The 21,116-nt window shown below is 37.5% G+C and overlaps 1 protein-coding gene across 8 annotated transcripts in view; it reads left to right on the top strand.

Moving 5' to 3' along the window:
* LOC100533512 (transient receptor potential cation channel subfamily M member 3) overlaps nucleotides 1-21,116 on the top strand; it is a 134,952-nt gene that overhangs the window by 73,487 nt on the left and 40,349 nt on the right. For all 8 annotated transcript variants that reach the window (XM_020706024.1, XM_020706025.1, XM_020706023.1 and 5 more), the window contains exons 7-9: nucleotides 2,786-2,960; nucleotides 3,136-3,259; nucleotides 13,784-13,856. In XM_020706024.1, the coding sequence (XP_020561683.1) occupies nucleotides 2,786-2,960; nucleotides 3,136-3,259; nucleotides 13,784-13,856 (372 nt within the window). The remainder of the gene's footprint in view (nucleotides 1-2,785; nucleotides 2,961-3,135; nucleotides 3,260-13,783; nucleotides 13,857-21,116) is intronic.

Genomic DNA, 21,116 nt, shown 5'->3' with positions numbered 1-21,116 from the left:
TGTAATTTATGAATTACGAAACTTTGATTTTTATTTATTCTAATAAGAAATAATACATTTATCAATTACAAAATGCTTCTTAAAGGGATTTAAAGATATTTGGGCCAGTGAAGCACACAGAAAAATATATTTATTGTGAAAATATTGAAGAGAATATGCATTTATATTTGTCTAGGAGAGTATGCAGACATACAGGCATAATTTTCCTTCCCAATTGGCTATGGCACAGCTGTGTTCCCCCCTCTCATCTCTCCTATGCTGGGTTTCAGTTGAACAATAATCTACTTTATATACCGCCTTATTTCCTCCAAAGCTCATCAGTCATCAATATAAATTTTTGTTCTGACACAGCTGCACTCTCACACAAGTGTGCACTCCCTGACACAGAAATCTGAAAATAAAAGTTAAAGGAATCTGATGTTAAATGTCATTAAGCTGCTGTAAGGCTTTTTTTTCCCCCTGAAGTGGGCAAGGCCCCTAAAATATTCTTATGTAACTGTCCCTGATGCAGGGCCTCACAAGACTGTGTGAGGATGCTGTATTGGTGGGTGTGATCTCTAATATGCGCGCAGGCTTGTGTTTGAGTGAGTGTGCGGGCATGCACTTGGATGTGCCTGTGCAGTTGTGTATGTTTTTTTTTTTTTTTTTTTTTGTAACACATAGTGCTCTCAATGCTGTGAATTATGCAGACCAGGATGGGGGAGCAGTGCATGGAGGACGAGGCAGATACACAGCTTTTGAATTAGATGAGTTAAAAGACCCTACATAATCCACGACCACGTGACCCAGAAAAGAGGAACATGGATAAGTATGGAGTGGCTAGGAAAAAAATAAAAGCATAAGGGTGTGAGAAAAAAAGCAGGATGTGTTGGGAAATGGGTTTAGAAAGGTGGGGGATACTGTAGAACTATGGGATTTAAGGGATTGAAGTTGGTTTACAGGGATGTTCAATAATATATTGGGGAAAAGATTCATAAAAATATTAGACTTGGAATCGACTTTTAAAAAAAAACAGATCACATCCTGAAATCAGAAAGATAGTAGTGCGTTTAATATGTCAGTTATTTATTTAGACAAACATATCTTAAAAATCTAAGTATGTCAAATGAATTCCTAAAACAATAACCTAATGTATCTAAACAGATACAGTAACATGTATTATTTCATGTTAAATACATGTCAGAGAAAAGGAACACCAACTTCAATGTTATCCATTTATTTAAAGTATCTTTAAGAATCAAATGTCCAAATCAGTTCTTCTTGGTAATCTAAAATTTTCCATCAGGCAAAATTTGGAGGTAACTAAACAGGTACCATTTTTGTAAACACAGTTTTTGTTTTTATTTTTTGTCTCAACTGTGTCTGCAACACAAGTTTGCAATGTAAGTTTGTCTTAAACTGCATGTTCAAGAAAGTGGAAATATGTTCAAAGTTTAGATTTATTTTATTTTGCATCCATACATTTAATAACAAAAATATTAAGTTTTATTTTTGTGAAAGAAGCACAATAATTTACATATTGACCTTAAGGATGGTGGGTTGGAAATAAGTCCTGACTTTTCTAAAACTGTGGTGTTTGGAAGACTTTCGTGGACAACAGAAATATGTAAAAGCAGAAAGGTATAGCTTTCTGCAGTGCAATCAGTGAAATGAGCAGCGACTGAGCAGGGAGTATGGGATGCAGTGCTTGAAAGGAAATGTGGGTCTATTCTGGGAAGTCTCATTATAAGGCAGTAGGCACACCCTATAGCTAAATCATTAACGCTAAGCTTTTCTGAAATAAAATTTAAAAAAAAAAATGAAAAAAGTTGCTTTCTTGACTAAGAAGAATGAATTTTAATTTTTAAATGTGGCTTACTTGAAACACACACAAAAATAATTTAAAAAAAAGTTATGTTTAAAGTTTTTAAAGTCCTTTTTAAATTCAAAAGATAAGGTACAATTTATTATATATAACACAATGAAACACTGCAGCATCACCACTCCAATCATATTTTGATTTATTGTAAACGCGTTCCCAGTGGTCTTTTAATTATGGTTATGCAGTCTTAGTCAAGATCAAAAACATTTTGTTTCTTAGGACATAGTTTTAGCACAACTCCAAGGTAGCATTACCAGTTCAACGAAAATGGCGAGCAATATCAAAGCAATCCAGACGTACAGTTCTAACCCTTGTTAGTGCTAGGCACTTTAACATTGGGAGTTGGGTCATCTAGACCCACTAGACAGTGCGCTGAACCTTTTTTCTTCAATGATTTGTGATCTTCACTGGTGTCCATGGATTACATGAAATCTTTCCACCTTTATCCACCTTTGTCATGGTAGGGAGAACACGTCAATGTAAAGGTGGGATCATCTAAGATAGCTCAAGGGTTAAGCCAAATGTCAGGTCAGACGAGGAAAATGAGATGCAGTTGTCTGCAAGTGGAGCGGAGCGGGCTGCTTGTTGGCCGCCAATTGTAGCACCTACATCACAACTACAAGCTTTTTCCAACTGCCTTTTTTGTCTGCGCTTGATTCACAATGATTTAAATAAAAAGAAATACGCTGAAATGTAAATTTAACCTTAATTTTCTATATACTGTATATATATGTTGTTCATCGTGAGAAAAATGTCACTAGAACAGGTTAAAAACACCAAATATATTCTTTTTATTGTAGTGGGTCTTTAAACATCTTAATTGCCGCCAAAGTCCTTTTTTGTCATTTGTTTGGTTCCTATAATTTATTTTCATTTTATTCCTCTCTCCAACTGACCTTTTGTTCTCCTTCACTCAACGTACAGGTATTGGTCAAGGTGTGCCAGTAGTCGCTCTCATAGTAGAGGGTGGCCCGAATGTGATCTCCATCGTGCTTGAGTACCTTCGGGACACTCCTCCAGTCCCGGTGGTGGTGTGTGATGGCAGTGGAAGAGCCTCAGACATCTTGGCTTTTGGACACAAATACTCTGAAGAAGGAGGGTATGTGTTGTTACACACAGGCACCTTAGATACTGTAGTTTGCAGTTTTATTGTGGTCATAGCTGCTTGTGCAAACAATGTTAGATTGAGTTCTGCAGAATAAGTTGTTTCTTTTTTCCTGTTTCTCTATGTTTGACACCCTTCCTGACATTTTTTTCCACTTCTGCCTTTACAGTATAATTAATGAGTCTCTGAGAGACCAGTTGCTGGTGACCATCCAGAAGACTTTCACCTACAGCCGCACGCAGGCCCAACATCTGTTCATCATTCTCATGGAGTGCATGAAAAAGAAGGAGCTGGTTAGTCATTTTGCAGAACAAACACAAATTTAACGCATGAGTGCTTATGGAAAACCCCTCATTAAACAAATAATTACAACGCTTTTCATACATATGTGCAGGAGCAGAATACATACAGTAGAAAATGAGCTAATTAGCTATTTATAAATAAACAAAAATTGAAAGAACTGACAAAGGAAAATAAATTGCTGTAATGTCAGCATTTGTGCAGAAAAAGTATAAGCAAAGGAGACAAAATGCTACGGTATAAAATACATTTGTCCAATGAAAAATTCTCCTTATGAAATTTTAATTGAAACAGTTATTACACCATATTTTATGCATGCATTTTAGAGTGGATGTCAGTTCCATTTATTTGACATTTGGGAGCAATTGCCCCCCACCTTGTGCCACTGGAAGTGTTTAAGCGATGTCCTGTAAAGTTATGAAGCAATTTAGTCAGCCATGTCCTTCTCTCTTAGGGAGGATTGTTTGTCTCTCAAAACTAGGTACTGTGGTTGTGGTTTCTTAAAGGGTTGTGTTTTTGCATGCAGATTGTTTTAGTGTCCTTAAAAGTGCACTCAGAATCTGCAGTGTGAGGGTGTGTCTTTAGTCTGTTTTGAAGATGTTTGTCCTCTCTCTCAGGGCTACAAGAACAAAAGAATGTGACATATTTCTTCTATCCCAGTGTAGGTTTTTCTGTCCACATCACCTCGGCCGAACTTTTCTGTCTCTTCTTGTAAGCATGGATAACACAGAAAGTGTATTTGAGGGCGTAAACTAACCTGGATTACCTCTTTGTTTACTTGTCAACCACATATAGTAACAATGGATCTTTCTCTTCAGCTTCAAATGTGGGATTCTGATATTCTTTACTCCACAAGAAAAAAGACAATTTCTGTCATAGTGACATTTTGTTTTCGCCATATCGACAAGTGTTACAGTGGTAAAAACATTCACTGCAGTTTTGCCTACATTAGGCCCTGGGACAAACTGGCAATGTGTCCAGGGTGAACCATGGCATGCCTGTACCCAACGGTAGCTAGGATAGGCTCCAGCAACCGAGTGACCCAAAAAGGGATTCAGCAGGTTAGGAAGATGGATGGATGCCATTATTAAAACAGAGTTGTTGTTTTTTTGTTCTTGCCTGCTTGGAGAACCAAACAGCTTTCCTTGTTATCAGACTGTAATTAAATTTTAGTTTAGCATTTCCTGGCTTAGGAGCAAATATTTCCTTGGTTCATTTTGGACTTTTTAGGTATTTTTCAGTCCTTTTGCTTAGTTGTTTTTAATTTGGTTGTGTTTTTCTCAAGGGATAACTTTGGAAATATCAGGCTTGACGCCTGAAGCCTCCTTTCGATTTTAACAATCATGTATTAAAACCAAACTTCCGCAGTAATGTCTTATTTTAAATTATTGAGTTTCAATCCTTCTTTTTTAATATTCCTCTTGACAGTTTTACTTTATTTTAGTAGTTAATTGTGGTTTTTTTTTTTTTTCGGATTTACAGAGAAGTAGCAATATTTTTCCCCCCACAAGATTATGCATTGATCACAGCAAATAAACCAGTTCAACAAATTATGCAAATATGGAAGCTTTTAATCTTCACAGATGTTGCTTGGATTTGTATTAAAAATTTACATTTAGTCACAAGCTGACTTTTTATTCCAAACATGGATTTGTTCATTTTTACTCATTTCAATAAAAAAACACACAAACAAGACCCTCCTTATAAATAAATATTGTCTCCACCAAATTTAGAAGTTTGTGATACCACATCCACTAAGATTAATTTTGAGTAACTTTTCCTTTTGTTTTTACTACGCAAAGGTTTATTGAAATAATTTACTTCACTCTTCTTTCCAATTCTACTTCTTTGTATTATGTGCAAGTATTTGTGGTCATAAACTTTAGTTATTAAAGTGGGGGTTAGGTGTCTTCCTCAACTGCATGCAAGCGAGCAAGTATGGATTTTGGAGAGGAAACTCAGGAGGCGAAAGGTCATTTGCTGATTGGACACTATGCCGTTTCATTACCAGCCTTGACAGCTTATGTGTTGATGTACCCTTAGACAAGACATGTTGTTTCTGGTGCATCTTTGTCAGCCTGTTTGTTTTCTTTTATTTAAATTTTCGATTTTGTTAGGTAATTTAGGAAATTGTTATTAAGGTATGTATAAAACAATTAATGCTAACTTGTTTACTGCGGGGGATTCAAAATATATATTTTGATTACTGGGGTGGCCGTGGTGCAGAAGTAGAGCGGTCGACCTCCGATTGGAAGCATCGCAGGTTCAGCTCCTGTCTTGCCTGCTAATGCATCAAAGTGTCCTTGGGAAAGATACACTAAACCCCACATTGCCCCTGGTGGTTAAAGGTTGGTGCCAGTGTTCAGCAGCAGGGCCACCATCATTGTGTGAATGTCAGTGTGCATAGGACTGTGACTGTAAAGCACTTTGGGCCTTCAAGGAAGGAGGTTGTAAAGTGCTATATAAGTATAAGCCATTTACTTTCATAGGATTGGCTATTACAGACTGTTAGCTACCATTCATTGTGACATTGTGGGTGGTTTGTTGACAAATTGGAACCTATAGACGTGTGTTTACAGGTTGTACATAATAAGTGGGGTCTCCTTCTCCACAACATGCACAGTTTTTTACTACTTATGACAATAACTTCCTGAGTTTTTAACCCACAGAAATAATATAAGTACAGTGTATCTTTAAATCTATGGAGTAATGTCTTTCAAACCATGCTTGGTTCAATTGACATGTGAAGACGCACTGAAGCTTACGTGTATGTGTGCTGTTTTCTCAGTACATTAACATACTGAAATCATTGCCTAGGTTTTTGATATTATTTGTATTAGTAGCTTAGCTTATTGCAGTCTTAAAGCTGAGTTTCTTCCTGTCATTTAATAAACTGTATATTATGATTAAACTTAGGAAAGCAGTTCAAAAGTTGTCCTTAGTTTATAAAAGTTGCACCGCCCTCACCCCAGGGGCCTTTGGTGTGCACATTGAAAACTTAAGTACAGTCCAGATGTTTTACCAAACAGTAACATCTAATTGGATGGCACTGGGTACAGACAAATCCTATCCTTGTATTTACTGCTGCTTCTTTCACAGATAACTGCAGCGAATCATGAACGACCTTTTAACCATCCTCTACACCCTCTCTACTTTCAAAACAACTGTCTCCATGTCCTCTTGTCTTGATTCATAGCTTCCATATTTGGGTTTTCTCTTGGCTTCCTGCCTGGGAAAACTAACTTACTTCAGCTCCCCGATCTTTATTCTACTTTTTTTCACATCTGGTTATTTCTTTTTCTCCAAAACATCTAACATGATCTGCTCCACCAATCATTTAAGATGCTATCTATCTTTCCTAACCATAGCCACTTCCCTGCCTGCCTCTATTTTTTTCAATGTTGTTGTCTTTAAATCTTACACCATCACAGCTCTTACCCACATTTGTATATCTTTCCTTTCATTTTTGCTGACAAATATCCCACATGACACCTTCAACCAACCTGCTTGCACAGACTCCTTCAATTATTTTCCTTTTTTATATTCTGTTCTGCTATTCTTTGGTCTGGGCTGTTGACCCAAATAGCAAAAAATCCTTTACTTCCATCACCTCTGCTCCCTTTAACCTTCCTGTTCCACTTTCATTCCTCTCATTCACACATATTTATCCTTTCTTGCTGCAGCTGACCTTCATTCTTCTCATTTTCAGAGCAAACCACCACTTCTCTAGACTTTTAGTCCCCCTTCTCCAAGCTCTCACTACAGAAAACAATGTCATCTGCAGGCCCTTGAGATTCCTGTTTAATGCCATCTGTCATTCCGTCAATCACAGCAAACAAAAGGGGGCTGAAAGCCTATCCTGGATTCAGTCCCACTTCCGCCATGAATTCTTTTGGTTACATCTCCAGCCCATCTCACCACTGTCTCACAACACAGATACATTTTATGTGCCACTCAAACACCCTTCTCTGTCACTCCAGACTTCTAAAATTCTGGACTTCTTCTTCAGGCACATGTTGAAGTTAAAGTCCCACTACTGGACCGGGGTGTGTGACATTTGGTCTCCTTATTTCACCCATCCCCTGGGGGACCAGTGAACTGCAGTCACAGCTGCACTTAGAAAGTATTGGTTTAACCTCCTTTCAATGCTGAGTGTCCAGCAGGGAGGTTCTAATTTTTAGAGTCTTTGGTATGACCCAACAGTGGATTTGAACTCTCTTACTGCATCACTCAGCTGGTTTATGTAATTTCTCTATGAATACAAAGGCACTATGCAGCTCCCTCTGTCCTTCTTTCCATCTGGAAATATTCCATTCGTAGTAATTTTGACCACATAATCATATTTCTTCTGTCTGATGCTCACAGGTGACCTTAGCTTTACCACTACTCTTTCCTATAATGTTATGGTATTGTGAAGAAACTGGATTCTCTAGAAAGGACTGTATTAAATATTAGGTTCGTACCCCGTCAGTTTCTTGCACACAGAAATAAATGAATAATGACTCAGAGACAGTTACTTATCTTTCAGTAGGTTTACTCCGCACAAACAGCACAAATTTGTACAGGGTTACAGACAGATGAACAGGGTTGTTGCATCAAAGTCCGAACAAAGAAACTCAGAAATAGGCTTGGTATATATACCTTGCATTTTCATATTCAGAACCTCATCCGATGGATCATGGTGTAAAAAACCAACCCACAGACTGTTGCAGGCTAGATGTTGGAAGGTCAGAGTGTCAGATCTCTCTGAGGTTATCACAGACATTTGCCAGACCGCATACACCAGGACACACAAAGATGAACGGGGAGGATGCTGAAGGAATGTCACGAGACAATAGTCTTGGTTGTGCTCTGTCTTCGAATGTAATGTAATTTTGAGATGATAATACATAGTGAATCAAGTTTAAACCATTAGTGTAATAAAAAGTAAAAGTTAGTGTAATAAAATGTAAAAGGGAGTTTCTAAATATTCTGTTTCTAATCACTCCTAACAGGTATGATTGGGCAATTTTATTTCTTTGTAGCTCATAATTATTTACAAATCTACTTTGTTTCTCAAAATGAAAACCAGTAGATATAAATGACTCTCATCCTCCAAGACCATGTCAAGAAACCAGTCTAAACCTCTAGTCTACATCCACTTCTCTTAAAGAGCCTGTTTCATACAAAATCCTTTTTTTGAGCTTTTAAGTTTATTATAAAGTTAATTCCTCCCAAAAATATCAACCCCAAGGTAGTGTTCTGATCCATTCACACATTTCTCAGTATTCCTCTAAAAAACTTTGTTCTGAGCACCAGCCCCACGCAAACGAGGGGGTTCTTACAAGCTGACGAAGACAAGTGGGAACAGCCCCTTCCAGGAAGAGTGCACCAGCACCACCCCCAGGCTAACACAAACACCCACTTTCTCAGCGGAGCTAGCGGTGATTGGCTAAAACGCTTTCCTTTTATATGCACAATATGCACATTCATCTTTGCAAAAGTTTGGATGCTCTTTGTTTTTGAGGGTGAAACGCAGACATGCTGCCGAGGCCGATTCCAAGGTGATGTCATGAAATGGGCGGCACCCACAAGGAGTGAAAGCAGGTTCCTCAGAGTTCAAGTCATCTTAAGGTCTTAGGGTTGGAAAAGAACTTAGGAAAACAACAAATATTTAATGAAAAGAATTGTTTTTAACACATACATGAATATTGTTTACTACAAAAGGCTTAAGAATAGCATGATATAGGCCCTTTAAACATGTTCATACTGGCAAAGGCGCATACTTTGGTTCCTCCCCGGGACGTGCACAAGCACTCTAACAAAGAGCCACCACACAAAATACTTTGATGATACTTCCTTGATAAGCTTTAAATTACACAACAATGTTGAAGAGCACTAATAAAATTATTCTTTAATTAGTGCAAAACATCTAAGCTGACAATAAAGAGCATGAAAACCAAGGAAATGCAAATGGACATCAGAAAAAAACAGACTTTCCCACATCACTTTATCAATGGAGATCAAACAAAGTCAGTAAAAGTTTTGATCAGCCTTGATTGGAGTTCTGGCTTGAAAGCATCAATGACAAAGCACAGACTGTACTTTCTAGAGAAATTGATATGTTTTAATGGTCATGAGACATGATTTAATATTTCATTGAGCTTTTATTGTGTGGGCCTGAACATTCTGCTGCATTAGTTGGCTTAAAAATGCCACAAAAAAGCCACCTGAGGGAGAAAGTGACCAAAGCCAGCAAAATAATGGGAATCACCTAACTTGGAATTGAAAATGTCTACACACAGAGTTGGAAGAAAGACAGAAAACCTGATTGCTGTCAACAAACACCCACTCATTTCTTCTGTCTCTATTCTGCCATCTGGTTGCAGATTCTGACCCCCATGAGTGACACGGAACAAGACAAAGTTTTTTGTCTAGTGAAAATCTTGAACACCCACAGGGTTATATAGTCATCAGATAGTGACTTGTTGCTTTTCAGCTGATTGTTGTGAGTGAATTTGGTGAAACTTTTTTCTAAATGCTATGTCCTTTGGTAATGCAACAAAACCAAATGCTAAATGGAGACGCATAAAGTTTTTTCTTCTTTTTCATTTTGTCCTCCACTTTGTTAATTCGTGCTCGGCAACTGACACCCCTTTATTCTCTTACATGCATCTCATTGATCAACTCTTGAAATAATTCATTCCATCTGCCCATCACACTTTATAGCACCTGACAACAGGTTTCTATCCTTTTTAATTGTCATTTTGATCTTTAAATTTTTTTGCATTGAGTGATTTTGTGTTTATTTCTGCTTTCTTCATTCATCTCATTGTCTTTTTTCTTCTCAGCTAACTTTCTTGGACTTCCTTTTTAATGTGGCACACTACATCCCCCTGTTCCTGTCTCTGGTAACCTTAGCTGTTGTGTAGTCATCAAGCTCTTTCAGATTACGCAGAGACAGTCACAACTCTGCCCTGAGAGCCACACATCACTCTCTTTTCATCTTCTACCACCTCTTCTCTGCCTTATAACTTGAGCCGTCCAACACACCACAGTGCAAAGTCTAGGTACACTCTCCCAACCACATCTTTGAAGCTGCAGATTTCTTTTAGACTATAGGATCTGCACAAGGCATGATCCAGGCATGTGCTTCCACATTCTCTTTTCTATCTCCCCGTATGTTCCTCATCTAACTGCCCCCACCACGACCACAGACACAAACATTTCCTTTGTTCTGTGATTATATAAGATGATCAGTTATCCATGAATCCAGTTTGACCTTTTTGAGTCTCTGCTTGAGAGCACAAACATGAAACAGATCATTTTAAAACCATACACACTCTGTAATGAGCGAAAAAACAAGTATTACAATATCATGTGTGTCTGATTAATTATATACAAGCCTAAAACCTTTTGCATAAAAAGTTACATAGTAGATCAGAGCTGTATGGATTTAAAGAAATACAGAAATCTGCATAACAGTATAATCTTATTTTGAATAATTCACAAATGTAAAGATTTCAATGACACAATAAAAATTGCTATTAGAACTTTGAGGGTTATTATCTTCCTCCTATATCCATGTTTTAAGATGTTCTCAACATACCTGCAATACAGTTGGTGCCTTTCAGTACTATTGAAGCCTGTTGTTTCTGTCAAATGTATTTAAAGAGACATTTTTGTTTAATTAAACGAGTGGTGACTGTTATCCTCCAGCTGCTGTTCCTTTTTGAAAGAAGATGCTCAGGTTGGCAGTTTTAGCATTTCAGGAGTTGCCATAAATAATTAAAAAAAATCATCCTTATATGTTTAATTTAGATTAAATATTGAGAAGGAACCACCAGCCCACAGTGTCCCTTCCCTTTCCTGACAAAAGAAACTAAGATCAAGTGGGAGGAAGAGAAGAAGAAATCGACTTAAATAGACAATAGAGGAGAGGGAGGCAGTGAAAGTGGGATGAGTGGAAGAGAAATGAAGGGAGAAGCATCAGCGTAGAGTTGAAGTCACCAACAGAGACACAAGGAGGGAGGCAGTTTATTATCAGCAGGGGTGGTTATCACTTTACTGAAAAGGGAAATGAATTTTCTCTCATTTCGCTGCTCTGGTTGTGCTGAAGATTGTAATTCTGTCACTCATTCCAGAAAATAAACCCATGTATGAATGTTTTACACCAAAAGAAAAACCCTCTCCAAAAATGTTTCTTTCTAGAAATGGTTTATTTATGTACTTTTAAAGCCACAGTGAACTCCTCCACCAGCATGTGTTTGCATTCCCACATTGTTTGAATGCTCACTAACATCAGCAGGTTCTCTTCCCATTAAATGAAGATGCATGTTTTGCATTTTAATGTACACACTGCTGTGTGGAGCTGCTTCATGGTCATTTGAATGCATCCCTCACACTTCTGAAGTTAAGGGAATTCTTTGATAAATGATGTTTTATCTGGCAATTTATCCCAGCAGTAAAACGACAAGAACATTGATTTAAGCTTATTCGCTCGTAAGTAGCATAGCAGACTTCTACTGTAGATGACGTGATAAAAATTGACACGTGAAAAGCAATCTTTTGCTCTCACCCATTGATCACTCTTGGTGGGACTGTAGAGATTAAACGGGCATCATTGCAGTGTCACTGAAGACATGCTGCCCAGCTTCCCAACCGTACAGCTGTAGTGATAACAGGTAGCTTATTTCCAAAGGGTCACCTTGGGGTTGTGTCTGAATGAGGCAAAGAGACAAAGAAAGGAGGAAAAAGAGGCTAGAGAAAGATGTGACTTGATTTGTGATTTTAACACAACAAGAAGAATTTTATTTTTAGATTACAAGAATAATTATAAAATAATTGGAAATCACGAACATCTTGTGCAGTTATCTTCACATATTGCTCTATAATCTATCCCCTTGTTTGCGCACAAAAGGAGATTTATAGTGTGAAGAGGAACTCCTCGTTCTGCTATAATAATAACCACAAGCAATGATGGGCAAATAGCCAGAACAGAAATCTGCACTAATTAGGTGACTTTGAGCCCACACAAGAAGACGTCCTCAAAAATTGCAAGTATTAGCCCCTCCCTCCATCTTTTTGTGTTCCCCCTGATCTTGGGAGACAATCATAGCTGTGCATGCATAAAGTTTGACCTTTAAAGTCACTTTTTTAAAAGCACAGGCAACATCAAAGTTGCCATGCTTTTGCACAGAGCACATGGTTTCCGTCTGAAAGCATTCCAAGCAAAAGTCTTATTTAAAAAATACCCATTTTGCCACTGATCTCACAATTAAAACTTACAATTAAAACACACCACAGACACAAGAGAAACATTATGAGAAACTTATCAGACTTCTGCACAAAAAGATTACAAATATCTCACTGTGTTCCAGTTTTCAGCTGAATTGAATCCACACATTTTCAAAGCCTACCTTAAGTGCTTCTGTTTTTCATTACCAACTTCAACATGGACTTGAACATACACGATGTCACCGTTTAACAAATTACTTCCAGAGGGTAAATAGACGACCTGCCGCATATATTCGAAATGCAAATGATGAATGAGCCAGCTCAGCTGTTTCTCCACAATTGAATTATTCTGGTGAGTTTGGATTGTGTTAGGAGAGACAGACGGACCGAGGGAGGGTTAAAAGCAATGTTAACACACCACACTGCAGCATTGCCCAGGGGAAGCGGCAACAACCGCCGCACCAAAGCTTGCAGATTCCTGGAGCTCCACAAAGTGAAACCATTTGGGAGGGGGAGCGCTGCCAGGAGATGGATGGGGGGATGTAAGGATTAGAGGAGGAGCTCATCAAGCATTCAGAACACACATTTTTCCATACACAGCTCATACAAGGTGCCCTTCACACGTGCGCCCACACGAGCCTGTGCCCACATATGTACTGTAAAACACCTGTATGTGTGCTGGAGCATGATTTAAGTAACAGAACTATCATATTGCCCAGGGGCTTCTCTCTTGGTCATAATTTTTCAAATATTGTTTTTTGGGAATACATTAAAGAAAATCTGGTAATTGCAGCTAATAATGCCTTAGAGTAATTGAATTGATGATCACAGCTTTTACAAAACATTTCCGTCTTCCTGATTTTTACTGATATCAAAAAGAAAAGAAAGAATAAAGCTGGGTATGCTAATGAATTACACCAAAAAAACAATCTAATTAATTATTTAATCTATTTATCATTTTACTACTCCTCTTCTTTTATACTGTCCAGTATTTCCTCTACACATTGAATTAATAAGATGTAGATTCTGCGGAATGAGAATAATGTAGTCCAATGAAAGAAATGTGTACTTTTTACAGCATTTCCTTTTTTGCATTCTAACTACATTGACGTTAGTCAAGCGGTTGTGTTCTACAAATCAAAGCTCTGCTACTGACTGCAATTTTTAACACAATTGAAATTCTTAAAACTGCACTTTAACGATTTTCTGGGGTGAAAAAGGCTTTTATTGTGTTTTGTTTGTACAGAAATCACTCTTTTTCCCAGTTGTGTTTTATGTGTTTTTCCTTTCTCTCCTTTCAGATAACAGTTTTCCGGATGGGCTCAGAAGGTCACCAGGATATTGACCTTGCAATCCTGACTGCATTGCTCAAAGGTGGGTTTGAACACATAAAGGGAGGTAATTTAGAGGGATGCTGAGCAGACGTTTGTCGCCTGAAAGGTTGCTGGTTCGATCCTTGCTTTCTGTTGTAAATGATGAAGTGCCTTTGAGGAACACATTGAACAGTCCATAGGCTCTTTGTGCTCACTGGTGGTTCATTCATTACCAGACTGAAAAACTTCAAAGATAATCCAATCACTTGCTGTACAAATGTAGTTGAAGGAGAAAAGAGGGTATAATTCTGGAATCTTCCCTTTTCCTTTATAGTCAAGCCTTCTTCTGTCTGTGTTTACAACTTTTAACCTCTTTTACCCCGGCTCTTACCCTGTTAGCTCCCTTATAAAGTCGAATATGTATATCAGTTACTCTGTAAATCTATACAAAATTGGTGATTTCCCTTGGATTTTGCGAAGCAGACTATTTATAGTTAATTGACTGCTGGCTCTAAAGAGAGAAATGCTAAAGTCATATTTTAGGCAGAGATGGATTGCTGCTACACCAGTCAGGAGATTTGTAGAATACCCTGCAGTTAAAGACAGAACAAAGAGTCAGGAGAATACGGATGCGTTTTTATATCCTAATGCACTTTATTCTTTTGCCAGGAAAAAAATTATTGAATACAGCCAAAAGGGAAAAAAAAAGGCTGCTTTTTAAGAATACCATTCTCACAAACTGATAAATTTGTTTCATGTAATTGGGACTTGGGCTTTTTAGGCAAGGCAAGGCAAAGCAAGTTTATTTGTATAGCACAATTCGCACACAAAGTAATTCAAGGTGCTTCACAAAACAGAAAAATGCATTAAAATCACAATAAATCATAGAAAAAATCAAGGTAAAATTTCCTTTAAAAGAAAAGAAAAAACTTGAAAATTGATTTAAAAATAAAGGAAGGTAAGGAAAGAAAAGTGCAGATAGGACCTTTCAGTCATATACACGGCTAAACAGAAATGTTTTAAGTCTAGATTTGAACATGAACACAGAAGAGGCCTGTCTTACGACTTCAGGGAGGCTGTTCCAGATTTTAGCTGCAGAATATTGAAACGCTGATTCCCCTTGTTTAGTTCTGACTCTGGGAATCAACAGGAGGCCGGTCCCTGAGGTCCTCAGAGTACGAGATGGTTCATATGGCACTAACATGTCAGTGATGTACTTTGGTGCTCGGCCATGGAGAGACTTGTACACAAGCAGAGCTGCTTTGAAGTCTATTCTTTGAGGTACAGGGAGCCAGTGCAGAGACCTGAGCACAGGACTAATGTGATCATACTTCCTGGTTCTGGTCAATACTCGAGCAGCAGCATTCTGGATGTACTGAAGCTGTTTTACAGCTCGTTTGGAGAGGCCGGTGAGCAGGCCGTTACAGTAGTCTAACCTACTGGAGACAAATGCATGAATAAGTATCTACAGGTCTGGCTTTGATATTATGTTTTTGATTTTGGCAATGTTTTTCAGATGGTAAAATGCCGCTGATGTTACTGACTTGATATGGCTGTTAAAGTTTAGGTCAGAGTCCATGATTTCTGACTTGATTTGAGGGTTTAAGAGACAGAGAATGAAGGTAGCTGCTGATACTTTCTCTTTGTTTCTGTGGGCCAAAAATAATAACATAATAATTTTTAAGAGGCCAAACAACTTAGTTTTTGGCTAACACTTCTCAAACCTAATTAAAAAAAGATTGAGCTTTATTTGGATTTTACACTTTATACTTTCTTTCCATTAAAAAAAAGAAAAGAAAAAGGTGTGTGAAATTTGTTCTCCGCATTTGACCCATCCCCTGGGAGAGCGGTGGGCTGCAGACACAGCCGCGCTCTGGAATCATGTGGTGGCTTAACCCCCCAATCCAACCCCTTGGTGCTGAGTGTCAAGCAGGGAGGCAATGGGTCCCAGAATCTTAGAATATTTGGTATGACTCAGCCTGGATTGAATTTATAACCTTCCAGTCACAGGGCGGACACTCTAACACATGGCTGAGCTGGACATTTCTTTCTATCACCACAGCCAACCCACATAAAGTTCTCAGAGTCAGTACTGAAATAGCCAAGTCTGCTGGTTGCTGCGTCACCCATGTGGCCGGCAAAGATTGACGTCTTGAGTTGAGAGTATTTACTGGAAGATGAAATACGGCAAATTAGGGATTTTATTTTCTTCATCATGTTTATTGCTCATGTAAGATTAGGGCAATGTGTAAAGATCAAAGAAGAAAAAGCTGCAGATTGTTAATTTTTACCTCAACATTATAGTGATTATGTTGTGCTCTCAGACCATCTTTATTTCCATCACATACATCTTTAAAAAAAACAATACCATCGTCAAAATTGTGACTTGCTCAGATAAAAATGTTAAAAGCTTATCTATCTATTTATTGAGATAGTATTTTCAGCTTACTTAAAAAAAAAAAACTTGAGAACAGCTGCTCATTAACAGTGTGGCAACAATAGAAAAGTAATTAGATAACTCTGAGCCCATGATAAGTTATAGAAACTACTATATTTGGTTTCATTTTCTTTAAAAACACACTGTTGTTCAATTCATAATTAAAAGAGAAATAAATACATATGAGATCACAATTTCACACACACACAAAGCAGTAGTGTTCAACTGTTAATTTTTCCAAACAGTGAGAAGGATACATCTTCCCTTAACCCAGAGGTTTTACACATCTCAAGGTAAACAGGCATGTGGTTCAATCAAGTGCATCTCTTCCCTCTTTTGTAATTTACAGCACAACACATTCATAGAGACAGCAGAACCATTCTCCATGTCTCTCAATAACAACATTGGAGCTCAAGATAGCACAGTTATATTTAAAACTCCCTTATATATTGCCTTGTTACCTTATGCAAAACTTGCAAACTATGAGCATTGCATGAGATAGTGGATTTCAGTCTCTGTGCGCCTATGTATTTCTTCTGCCTTCTTTAAAGTTCTGTCCAACCTGTTAAGTTAAATGAAGTTCCAATTAAAAATTCTGATTTCTGCAACTTTTTTTATGCATTTGATGCATTTGCTGAAAAGGGAATTTAAGGAAAATGAAGTGGATTAAACTGATTTACAATATAGAATAACACTTTTCCAACTACAATGCTCTTATTGGCAATTATCCACAGACGTGCAGCAATGGAAGATCCATACTTTTGATTGATATTTGTAGCTTGTATCGACCGAGGTCTCTCTAACTTCTTAAGGGAAAATGGCCCGCTTGCTTACATGCACACACACAAACACACATACACACACCTTTTTATAAACAAGAACATATAATTCACAAACTCATCAATGACAACAAGGAAGCATCAAGTCCCGTGGGATTGTTAAGCAGTTTAGAGCTTCTGATTGATTATCTCAGAAGATGGTTTTCCAAGAAACATGTCATTTCACAAAGAAAGAAATGAGAAAACACAGCTTGGAGGGGAAAGGGAAAGAGGAAAATAGTTTATTTGGCTTTTGCATCCCTTTTTGATCAGTGTTTTGTCTTAAACATCATAATAATGTGCTATTGCTTTTCACATTTATATAAGGTGGCCCTGAAGTCATAAACCACTTAATGCAAAAACATATTGAAGATCATAACAACAATACAAAACCTGGAAAAGGTAAGTATAATGGGACATTGCTAATTAGATGATGATGTTTGTCCATCATTTCAAACAAAAGTTAACTGGTATAAAGCAATAATACGGGAGATCCGTACTAATCTTAAAACGTTATTAGTATGCAGGCATTCATTTTTTGACCTTTTATTTTGATTTCTGGAACTCACTTTTGTTTTGTTTTTTGGAATATCATTTTTTGGAATTGTGTTTCGGTTTTTGTAAAAAAAAAAAAAAAATTTTAAAATGTAATTTAGCTTTGTTCTTATTTATTTTTCCTTTTTTAATTGTGGTTGGAATTTTTGTTGTTTTTGCATTGAGTGATTTGTTGGTGTGATTCAGGGCCACCATTATTGCATTAATGTATGCAATTGATCATTACTGATCTGTTCTCCTCACTAATCATTTTATTAATCTTTAGTCTTTCTGCAATGCAACATGATATGCAGTTAAAATACTAGATAAGGAAAGGCAAAAAAAAAAATATAAATCAAAGTTTACATTTATTTGTGGTACTCTTATCAAAGAGGAAAAGTGATAAACGCACTGCGGGGGTCATGTAGAAGTGACTAGATTGTTTAGGGGCACTTCAGTATGTGCCTTGAAGATGTGGAGAGACTCAGCAGCCTTTATATTGACTGACAACTTCTCTATCTGAGAGGCAAAAAACCCTCAATGGTCCACACGGGACCGAATTACATGCATGTTTGACTCTGAACTGTCAAGCGTTTAAAGATTCTCGTTTGAAGTTTAATCACCTACATCTCAAAATAAAAAAGAAAAAAAACTTTATAAAAAGTCTGGCACAGGTTCCTTTCTGAAAAACTAACAAAATAACTCAGAAAACAAGAGGAGAAAAAAGGGCAATGATTGTGAGGCTGTAAGGAAGCAGGAAGTATGGAAAAAAACGACCAGTCAGAGGTTGGCTTGGAGCGTTAAGGAAGGGACTTGGCGAGAATTGATGGTCTGCTGTCAGAGTTAGTCCTAAAGACTGGATGCATGAAGTAATCGCAGCAGTTTAACCATGCTGCAGGCAGACAATTATAAACCTCTGATAACCTCACTCTGCCTATATAGTATATCCTCTAAAGCTCCTATTAGTGGGGGCTGCATCTTATTAGCAGGGTCCTGTCTCAGCTCATTCTGTTAAGCTTCAGTAATTCCGCTCAGGCCTTTAAGCCAGAGAGCTCGATTACATGATCTTTGTGCATTTTTTAAAAATTACACCATCTTGTCAACACACCATGGATTATTATATTCATTACACTGGCCTTTTTTTTAAAGGATGTAATAAACGTGCCCTCATCTCACTCATTCATCACTCTGCAGTCTAAATTACAGCAGGTTCTAATTTCTGCTTTGCTTTCATGGGTTAACGTTGGCTTAAGTTTATCACAACCAAAGTGATAACAATACAAAAAACGCTAACAAGAAAGTGTTTTAATATTTACTGGTTCTTTTCTTTAAAACCAGTAAGGGTAGTGTTGTGGTGCAATTGCTCGTTTTTCCCCTTTTACATAATAATTCAATGGCAAAAAAGAAAGAAGATGAGCAAAAAACATCATGGAACAATAAAAGCTGTGAACACTGTCTGTGCAGTAAAGATCTCAACAGAGAATTACTTATATTTGTTGAAACTATTCAATATTTCTTCATTCTTGTGCTGCTCAATATTGCATAAAATGTAACTGTTTTTGTATTGCAAGTAAAATGCACAAGTTTGGACAGTTTTGGTCAACATTTGGTCAACATGCAAAGAAAATAACTCTCCAAATTTTCTATGTTGTTTTTCTTTTTTTTTGCACATTGACAAGTAAAACTTGTTACAAATTTGAACCTGCTTCTTTGATGTAAAAAAAAATGCTTTATTTTATTGTAACAGTTTGCATACAAATGATAATTAAGAAAAAGTATGAAATTGCTTCATAGAAAAATGAATTTCTTACCGTCTCCCAACAGACTGAAGCCATGTCTGCTCTAAGCAGCTGTCTAGCACTCTGGAAAATAAATAATTAATTATTACAAAGTAAGAGAAGGCTAAAAGAGGAAAGCAATAGATCTTCAGTGAACTCTTTTCTTAATGGGAAATGTAGTTATAAAACTGCAGCTAACAAGAATGCCAAAAGTCAAGAAGAGGTCCGCAAGTTTGAGAAAAACACCTGCTTTTAACATTACAAGAAAAACTGGGAGTTCAGAGTGGTCAAGCATTCTCCAACTGTGAAGCAAAAGCAGCTAAAGGGCAATCTTCATGGCAGAAGGAAACCTTTCCAGCAGCATCAACTACTACAGGAGCTCGATGCATTTCTGAATCAAGGCCAACATCCGTCACTAAAACTGGCAAAAACTAAAAAGAGCATAAGAATATTGTAGTTTTGGATCCTGAAACCAAAACCTGAAAACAGAGTTAATGATTTCAGTGTCTGCTTGTGTGTGCATAGACTACAAAGTCTAGCTTCACTTGCTAATCTAAAGCAAATAAATATACCTTTCTTTAGTCAACCTGAAAAATAGATAGTGTTTATGACATCAAAAACATTCCCCATACTGCACTCGAGTGTACATAGGGCTGCCAACTTTTCACAAAACTTTGGAGTGAGACTCAGTTCAGAAAGAAAAAGTCACTCATACCACCCAAGACATGAGATGAGTCAAGTGTACAGAAGTGAGTCAAGTGTACAGAAGTGAGTCAAGTGTACAGAAGTTTTGTGAAAGTGTAATAAGGAAATAAAGCACAACAAGGTAAAGAACTGATTGCCGGTAATTGAATAGTAATAAAAAAAATAACTTTTTGAAGAGCAACCACTGACTGTATAAGACCGTGTTTCCCAACCCTGGTCCTTGAGACACACTATACTGCATTTTTTCAATCCAGTCTGATTTAAACAAACCTATCTGCCATGACTGTCATTGTCAGGCTTCTGCAGAACCTGATGATGAGCTGAATCAGGTGTGCATAGACAAGGCAAATGTGGAAAACACCCAGGACACTGTGCTGAACTGGACTGAGTCAATGTGACATCACCTATAGAAAGTGGTTTACTTCTGGCTCAACCAAATGAAGTCAATTCAGTCGCCATTTTTACACAATACGGACACCGCCATTTGGAGCCAGATAAGGTTAGAGAGCTGTGATTGGTCCGAGTTGATTTGAGTCAATGTTTCTTTGCTAATTCAACCTTTCCATGGCAACTACTGTCGTCAATTAGGAGTGAGCTTGTTGGAAGTCCACACCCCAGGCTTGGGAGAATCTGTCAATCAAACTTTTCATACGTTGGAGGTGGGAGCCAGTAGGCATCACATGCTTTACTGAGCCATCTGATTGGCAGTTTTTAACTTTATATAACTTGCAACAAAGAAAAATATCATGAAAAGAAATTAGGATTAGCAAGAAGATGTTAAAAAAGGTATCAGAGCCTGAATGAGTATTCTGACCAATAGAATGACTGTAGAAGTATATGGAGCCAGCAGGAGCCTATGACACAAAGGGGGCAGGGTCACTCAGTCCCGTTATCTTATGCAGTCAATGAGAGTAACACCTAAATTATCAACCTTAATAACAAGAGAAACAAACAAATTAAACTACTGTCGGATAAATACATCTAGACATTAAAGAAAAACATAACTATAAAAAAAAATTCCTTCACAACTACATACTAATTTTAAGACA

This window comes from Oryzias latipes, chromosome 9, assembly GCF_002234675.1.
Source record: "Oryzias latipes chromosome 9, ASM223467v1".
Lineage (NCBI taxonomy): Eukaryota > Metazoa > Chordata > Actinopteri > Beloniformes > Adrianichthyidae > Oryzias > Oryzias latipes.
This window is presented reverse-complemented; position numbering and strand designations above follow the sequence as displayed.